Raw genomic sequence first — 9492 nt, forward strand, 5'->3', positions numbered from 1 at the left:
GTCGTTGCGGTAGAAGTCGTGCTCAACAGCGGTAGAATGTCGATTACGGAGTGCATTCGAAACAATAAAACCATCATCTCTCTGAGATCTGACACAATGGCGGGCCTTCTTGAGTATCCTCCAGTATCTTGGTAACGATGGAACACCCTTAGGACATTGTTCTGAGAATGTTAAGTACCCTGGCTACAAACTTTTGACTCCCATCTTCCAACAAAGATTCTAGCCGAGTCTGTATCATTTAAAATCATCACTCAAACAAATTTGAAACTTAGAAATGGTAAAATAATCATACCACCGGAATGTTAGGAAGAAGCTTTACAGAAAAATCAACAAAGAATAGATTTATTATTGATAGATTTATTTACAAAATCCAATTGTATCTTTTATCAGTGTTTTATTTTCCTCTAATCCTTTAAAATGGACTAAATATTGTTGTAAGATAATCAATGTATGATTATCTAAGAGATTATTAAAAATATTAAGGGTGGCCACTTTTTTGCCTCACAGTCTAATAACATCAAGAAAATATTTCATAAAAAAATCGATTTTTATCATCGAATCATCCTTGTAAGATTCTTTCAAAGTTTTTGAAAAATCCACTTTTTTTTCAAAAACCTTTAATGTTTAAAAAAATTTGCATTAGATAAGATTGTAGTGATTGCCCGGCCAATCTTGTGGGTGAATACGGCAATTTTTGCCGCGTCACCAATTGCCCCTTCGTGTTGTGATTGGTCAAGAACAGATTTCGATCAGTTTGTTTTACTGACCCGAAAGGTTTTCGTAATTGATAATCGCAAACCTCTTAATCATAAATCATCTCAACCTTCAATCTTTAATTTAGAAAATATGTTCGTTCAAAAATGAACTATTTAACAAATATGCGTGATTTGATATTTGTGTGGTGATTAATGACCGTTAATCGATAATTATTCAGAAATCGTGAGATGCGGTCTGGTGTGATGTAGGTTTCAGAAAAACATTTTCGTTATCGTGCCAACGTTTCGATCTTTATTGAGATCATCTTCAGGGCTCAAAGTGTTTGTTTTCTGTGTAATTGTGCCATTCTTGCGTGTCGTGTTGACAGTGCCCACTTTTTGATTTTCGTGTTTGATATTTGTATTCGACTGTAACACCGTAATAATCATTAGACTTTCTCTAATAAAATAAAATACTACTACCAGTTAGGTAAATGTTAAAAAACAGTGTCGTATTTTTAATCATAATCCTATTTTTGTAATATGGTTAATAATAACTACAAGATAACGACTTCCTACTATTTTTCATGTCAATTGTATTATTGCATTTTAACCTTTTTGCAAAAATAAATACATTTCTATTTTCTTCTTTAGTTAAAAAAGTTTTTTTTTCTCTAGTTAAAAAATTAAGAAATAATTTTGAAGTAAAGACGTCGTCTGGCTTGGTAGTGGTGATGAGCGCAGCAATTTTTGCAAGCTCGCCAATAAAATTGAAGCTTTCTAGCTGGGCTTTTTCATTTTTGTACAAACTTTGTTTGTGATAGTAGTTTTGGTTTTTACACATTTCTGTGTAAACTGGTAGAGTGATAATCGGAAAGAGCGATAGTTCGCGAATATGGTAGGTGAATTTATACGACTCAATTTGTAATAGAATAATAAACATGGTTTTTAGGTTTGTTTTCTTTTGTTTAAGAGGCATTAAGATTTTTTTAACATAATAATTTATCTAAACGGAAATCAGTTGTGTTTACAAAAAGAATTCAAGAAGAATTGTTGCCTTAATTTTCGAAAGGTGTGAATTTGATATTTGAGGTTTTGTCTGAGAAGATGGTGGTTTATAATCAATTTTTATATTTAATGAACAGCATTAATTTTTTTTATGAACCTACATATATAATAAAACTGAGATTACCAGGATGATTGACTATGCAGACTTATTTGATAAAATTGCAGGTTTTTTGTCTTTTCTAGCACGTTTCATTGCAGTACTTTGTTATGTTCCAAATAGCCACTTTTGCAATAATGCATTAAAATTTAAATTTGACGGTTCGAAAACTAGGACCGGGTCAACCCGTCTCGTTGGAAACCCAGTTTTTCTCCTTCCGTCCTGTCACTTCCTGCCTTTGCTTTCTACCCGATTCGTCTGACGTTCCCAAGGAAGAGAATGGGAAAGCTGTCTCTCGAAACGTGCCAGATTTGCCCTAAAAAATGTATTTTCCCCATCGAGTCCAATCTGTAATCATCGCGCTTGCTTTAAACTAAAGCCTGACCTGTACTTTTGACGTTTGCGATCGATCATTTTGTACTGACCATTCGTCGTTTTAGATGTGTCAAGCACGTTTCAGCTTCTTCTTCGGTGCCGGGTCTGTGTGATTTATTATTTTAGAAAACAGACTTTGATGGCTCACCCACGAACACTTACTTTTGGTCGTAAGCACAAAGATAATATCGTTTGACATGCCCCTCGTAGTAAAAGTGTGTTACTTCACTCCATATAGAGAGGGATAGCAATTGCTCTTAAGCACAGCAGTGAGTTTATGCATTTTTTACGAAGGAAATAGAAGGCTTTTATTGCAAAAAAAGTGTTTATTTCTCTGTTTTTGTGTTAGAATGTTTCATTGACTAGATATAATTATTCAGAAATCGTGAGATGCGGTCTGGTGTCATGTAGGTTTCAGAAAAACATTTTCTTTATCGTGCCAACGTTTCGATCTTTATTGAGAACATCTTCAGGGCCTGGGATTTACAAATACTTTGAAAGAGAATTACTTTGGTTGAATAAAAAATATATTTTTTTGCATTGTACAAATTCACTTTTTTCCACATCCTTCATGTATTTGTTAAATTTAAACAATGTTTGTAAATCCCAGGCCCTGAAGATGATCTCAATAAAGATCGAAACGTTGGCACGATAAAGAAAATGTTTTTCTGAAACCAACATCACACCAGACCGCATCTCACGATTTTTTTAATAATTATCGACAAACGGTCACTAATCACCACACATGAATAAATATTTATTTATTTACGGATCGAAATCCACTATAAAAAAGACATTTTACAATAACAAAAAATATAAATAATGTATGTAAAAATACAAATAATATGTATAAAAAGAATAAGGACGTATATACATGATAATAATATAAATGATAAATATAAAAACACAATTAAAGAGTAAAAACTGAACAACAAAAATGAAAGACATAATTACTAACCAAATAAGGCAGAGGAAACGAAATAAAGCTGAAAGACAATTGAAACTACAATAATTAGGTACATATTTAATGAAAATAATGCTCTTTGTAAATATATAATAAGACTAGAGTGTGAGAATTAGTTGAACCAGTAAATGAAATTGTAATAATTTTGTACAGCATGAAATATAAAAGCATTCAACTAAGGTTGTAGGATAAGGTTTTTCACAGATTGCACAGAACTATTGAAGAAGTCAATGCTATTGCAGATAGCATGTAGTTAGAGCTTTGGAATTCAATATAAAATAATTTATAGGTTTTAAGAGAGTACGAAGGGACATGTAGCTGTAGTAGAGGTAGGAGATAAGGACTATCAATGAGATTGTTTAATAATTTAAATACAAAAACAATATCAAAGTAATCCCTTCTTAGTGCCAGTTCGAAAAGTTTAAATTCAGAGCGGATTCCAGGGAGGAAAGGTTTAAATTCAGAATTCGGAGGAAGATTGAATTTGTAGGAAAGTTTTTTTTTAAATTTGTTTTGTACAGATTGAAGAATTTTTTGATAATTTAGATAGAATGGGTTCCAAACAGGTGTAGCATATTCTAGTATGGGTTGTACAAAAGCTTTTTAAAGATGGACAAAACATAGAGGATTTTTAAATTCATAGGTGTTCTAGATGATGAAACCTAGCATCTTCATAGATCTATTTTTTATTGAAGAAATATGTTCTTTAAACTTGAGCTTTTGATCAAAAAGTACACCAAGATCCTTTACGGCCTCAACTCGCGTTAAAAGAGCATCGTGGAGAGTATAGAGATAAATAAAAGGTTGTTTCTTATGAGAGAATGTAATTGTGTAGCATTTGGAAACATTAAGAGCAAATTTGTTATTGGAGCACCAGGTTAGCACGTTATTGATAGAATTTTGTAATTGTAAGCAATCAGAAGAAGAAGTGATTATGGAATAGATTTTCAGATCATCAGCAAATAATAAAAATTGAGCAGAAGGGAGAGCAAGATGGATATCATTAATAAATAAGGGAAACAAAACTGGTCCAAGATGAGACCCTCGCGGGACTCCCGAGGAAGCTGCAAAGGGACATGATTTAAATGATTTTATTTTGACTATTTGTTTTCTGTAGGAGAGAAAGCTGGATAACCAATTCAAGATAGTTCCAGTGAAATCATAATCCATTAGTTTCCTTAACAGTATTGTGTGATTTACTTTATCGAAATCTTTAGAAAAATCAGTATACACTGAGTCTACTTGGTGTCCAGAGTTTATTGCATCTAAGATGTAATTTTGAAATGTGAGCAGGTTAGTAACAGTTGGTCTATTAGAGCAGAAACCATGTTGCTGAGGTATAATAAAAGATTTAATGTCGTTTTTAAGTTTATTACAAATAATAGAATCAAATATCTTGGAGAACATGGATTGAATAGATATTGGTCTGTAATTGAAAACATTAGATCTATCGTCAGCTTTATGTAGAGGAATGACAAAAGTGCTTTTCCAAGCTTTGGGGAAAATACCTGTTTTTAACGACTGATTCAGAATATAGTGTAAAGGAGCAATAAGAGCCGCAGAACACTTTTTAACTAATATAGGGGGTATGCAATCAGGACCAGAAGACTTTTTCACTTTGAGTAATGAGATAGAATTTAGTATTTCATAATAAATATATTTATGAGGACGAATGTTATGAGAGGGTCAATGGTATAATAACAAACCATTATTAAAAATCTGTTGTATATTTTGTATATATGGTGGGGTATTCTATTGCCCTATTAGTATAATAATATTAATATATTGGAGAAAATGAGAAAATTGAGAACGTATGAGAAAATGAGTGATGCATGTTTGGAGGCTGTTATTTTATTATCAATAGCTGCAATTAATATTTGGTACCAAAGTTTAACCCTCAACTGCAAACAACACTATAGAGATATCTAATTTCAGAAATGCATACAGTGTCAAATACAAATATGAATAAACTTTTAACAGTTTCCATTTTTTAATTTTTACAGGTCAGCACCTTGTTTTGATCTCAGATCCAGAGAAAGGTGAATCTGTTTTTGCATTTGACAACCCAGGCTTTAAAGGTTAGTAAACTTGATTCCTATCTAAATTGTCATTTAAATTTGAATTCTCATGTTAATTTATTTACTTTTTGTTTTCAATTTTAGAGGGTCCGTCGATTGTACCGAATGAAAAAGAAAGCAATAATAAGGTAGTTGAATTTGTACATTCTAAATAAAACTGAAGGTAATGGATTTCTTTTTGGATATTTTTAGTTGAAATGGCCTCACTGGAATTCAATGGGTTTGCTGCGTTCAAGCAGCGACAAAGTCAAAGCTATGGATGATTCATATACAGCTGTAATTATCGCTATTTAATAATTAATATAATTTTGAATAAGAATGAATAACTGAATATTTTTCAGCAACCTCCTTTGACAATTGTCCCATTGAGAAGCCACGATTTCACTGGATTAGGTTTCAACATCTGTGGAAATATGAGAGATGGTATTTACATCAAAGATGTATTGCACAGAGGACCAGCTTCTGAAAGTGGACGCATTACTTCTGGTAGAAAATTTATTATTTAGGGCCTCATAATAATAAAAATAAAAAATATGATGCTTGTTCTAGGTGATAGGATTGACAGTATTAAAATCAACTTGAGACATGTCGTTTTTGAAGATGCCCTTACTATTTTGAGTTATGCTTCGCCTTATGAAGTTGAACTGGCAATTGAAAGAAGTGGTCAGAATACTTCAACTCTCCTTAGGACTCCACCACCACCTCATAAAATTTGCCACCCATTTTACAGGAGCCATTCTATTTCAGATCTTCAACAGGTACAATTTTGAATTTTGAATTTTGTTCGGAATAGATTGACTTTTGTTTTTTATTTCAACAGATTGGAAAAGTAAACAGGAAACAAGGGGATCAACCATCAAGTTTGTTATCTGATGTGAGCTTAAGTGATTCTGGAAAACCCACAACTCTTGATAGAAAAAGCAGGTCAATTGAACATGAAAAAACCCAAAATTCAAGAAACTGTATGCTGGAAACTGTCCAGAAACATGAAAGTATTTTCCATGAGATTGATTTGGAAGTAGTCGAACCTGAAAAGTCAAAGGATTCTTCGCCGAGTAACGTTAAATCTTATCTTGTAAAAGGAATACAAAACCTAAAAGAGAAGTTACACAATTCATTGCATATGGAAGATCCTCATAAGGAAGAAGTAAAAGAGGTGAAAGATGTCAAGGAAATTAAGGAGATCAAAGATACCAAGGATGCCAAGGAGACAAAGGAATTTAGCACAGTGCCAACTTCGGGAAAAATTATTGTAGGTGATGGATTTGTAACTGCAGATTTAATTGTCCCTGAAGTTGTAGAGAAAGCTGGGACTGCTGCCAAAGAGAGCAGGAAATCTTCCATTGTTACTGATGCTCATGATGAAGTTGACAATAAATATTCTCTGGACATAGAGGATCCAATAGCTGCAAAAAGAAATAAAAGAAAAGCTCCAATGCCCCCTCAAGATGCTGAAGATGAACATGAAAGTTTGCATTCTGTGCATTCAGAAAGTGATTCTGAAGCAGGAGACACATGTGGTACTATTGAACTTAACTCTACACATATTACAGTACACCAGGTACCTCAAGATAATGAAAGCCGTAAAGCTTCATCCTTGGGAGATTTGTCACGCTATGAAGCAGACAGCGTTGTACTTTTAGAAAGAGCTGTGTCCCTTGATCTAGGAGACGGAGCACCAGGTTGTAAGAAAAGAAAGGCACCTCTACCTCCTCAAGATGATTGCGTGTCCCCGCAAAAGGAAGCTAGATTGGATAACGGCATAGCTGGGACTTTGAAAAAGTCATCGGTATGGGGAACGCTTGAAGAAATAATCCAAAATGGAAGTGAATCAGAAACAGATTTGGGCATTTCAGGCTGTTCAACACCAGAAAAGGGGGAATTAGTTTCATCTACACCGTTTAAGTATGAAAACTCAGACGGTGACATCCTGCTCACTTTGGACCAGCTCAATGATGAGGACACACCTCCAGAACTACCAACCTCTCCTGTGCCTACATATTCTTTTATTACTGAAATACAAGTACCATCAGAAAGACAACCAACCAATGATGTGGTACATTTTGATAGCACTGAGCAATTTCTTGACCACATGGCTACACTTAAGGCTCAAGAGGTCAGTCCTATTTTGACAAAACATTTTCAAAGCAGTCAAATTTCTCCTGAGAAGATAAATGAATATGAAACTTCCCCACAATTTGAACGTATAATTACGACCAACCATAAGACTGTAATGCCAGATGACAGTTCTCTGAACATACAAATGACTTTTACACAAAGCAAGCAGATAAGTAAAATCACGAACAATGATAATACTTCACAGAATGATGATTGCGATGAAACAGAAGAAATAAAACCAGATATGACTTCTTCAAAAATTGAAATGACAGGAAAAATAACTGATTCCTCATTTCCAGGCAATACAGAAAAGTTGTTAGATCATCTGGTCCAAGAAACAATATTTCAACCCCAAGAAACTTGTTCCCTCATTTCAAAGTCTCCTTTGAAAAAAGCACCTGTTAAACCACCAAAACAAAATAATAATTGTGAAAATACAGAGTATTTTCTAAAGCAAATGATAGAAGCAGAAATAAGAGAATCCTCTCCGCCAGAAAGTCCTCAAAAATCCATTGCAGAAAAAGTAAATGACAAATTGCACGATCAAATTTCTAAATTACAAGAAACAAGCTTGGCTTCTGATAAAAAACCTACGACAAGTCAAAGAGACAGTTTCAGCAAGGAAAATATGTCGGATGAACAAATTTTAGCATTGAAAGCTTCACCTTCACAAAGGGCTGAAATAGCTAAACCTACACGGTCAAATGTGACCATCACGACAATTAAGTCAACGACTCCTTCGCGAATCCCTGTGAGAGCTGGACATAAGAGCCCCAGGGCTAGCCTCTCTCCGACATCTGACAAAAGGAGCATGATCCACAGGAATGGGCATAGTTCACCCTAAGTTTCAAATTTCTTGTATTATTCATTTATGTATTTAGATTTTTGTTTCCTTAGATAAGGTGGGCCTGTTTTGAGGAAATTAAACCTTTTTAATTTTTCTTCTTTCTGTTTTTGCTTTTCTTTTTTTCAATTACAACTGATAATATGCAAAAAAACAAGTAAAACCATAACTAGGGTAAACAATTTTTCTATTTCAAAACTAGTCATTATTTAAACTTTAGACTTATATTTGTTTTCTAGAGAAACATAATAAAATCAAATGATAATTTTTCTAATGTTAAACTGATTTATCATGCAATTTTGTAATAGCTTTCTTCTTTGAAACAAATTTCTTTACAAGGATATCAAAATAATAAAATTTAATTTTTCTATAAATTTTTTGAATGATGGAATTGTCAATTTTTTTCTGGCTTGTGCATACCTACATTGTAGAACAAAAATGGTTTAGTCTTACCATCACTGTAATAATTTACATATAAGTTTGCTATTTGTTGTATTACAAACACAGGTTCACCTTATACATCATTTATTTTGTATAAAAAGTTTTGCATTTCTTTCTTTCGGTTTTTCTCAAACATTCCAACAAAAAAATCTGGCTGTCATTTAATTGTGAATAAAAACAAAAGGAGGAAAGAAAGTTGTATTAAAATATAGTGTTGAGATCAATTTATTTTATTTACTTTAGTCATTTTATCAACAAAAAAAAGTTTTTAAAAAAGTAGTTATCACTTATTTTTGTAATATGAACATATTTTTGCTTTCGATTGTAGTGCCAAAGAGAGATATCAAGATTTTATTAAATTACTAACATTTTTTTTTGTAAATTTTTTTTTAAATGAAATAGCTGTATATAAACTAACTTTTTAGAATTATAAGATAAAATGTTTATAAGATCAAATGTAATTTTATGGTGCTGTGCCAAGATGAAGTGAATATTTTTTAATATATATTAAAGTTACAAATATATATTATAATTTGCCAATGCATTTTGCAGGAAATAAAATTGATTTTTTTTTGTTTTGTTATACTACTTGTAATAAATAGAGGTTAATACCTCTAGTTGAAAGTTAGTGTTGTACATTTTAAAAAGTTATGTACTTTATTATTTAATACAGTGTAAGTAAATATGAAAATTATTTGTTTATATGGCCCATCCACATTGTCAAGATGATTCATATTCATTAAAGCATTATTAAATTAATTGAAACTATAACAAGTTAAAAAACAAACCTAATCCCGACTATCAAAAATCAA

At 32.4% G+C, this 9492-nt stretch overlaps 1 protein-coding gene across 1 annotated transcript; it reads left to right on the forward strand.

Moving 5' to 3' along the window:
- Window positions 1–5186: 5186 nt before the first annotated feature.
- LOC106667881 lies at window positions 5187–9069 on the forward strand (the record flags this gene model as incomplete). Its single annotated transcript, XM_024227287.1, has 6 exons — window positions 5187–5277; window positions 5362–5405; window positions 5470–5553; window positions 5619–5763; window positions 5827–6035; window positions 6098–9069. Coding segments are annotated over 6 exons (2715 nt in total), but the record flags the coding sequence as incomplete, so codon positions are not given.
- Window positions 9070–9492: the final 423 nt, after the last annotated feature.

This window comes from Cimex lectularius, unplaced genomic scaffold (assembly GCF_000648675.2).
Source record: "Cimex lectularius strain Harlan isolate CLEC.00 unplaced genomic scaffold, Clec_2.1 scaffold42, whole genome shotgun sequence".
Classification (NCBI taxonomy): domain Eukaryota; kingdom Metazoa; phylum Arthropoda; class Insecta; order Hemiptera; family Cimicidae; genus Cimex; species Cimex lectularius.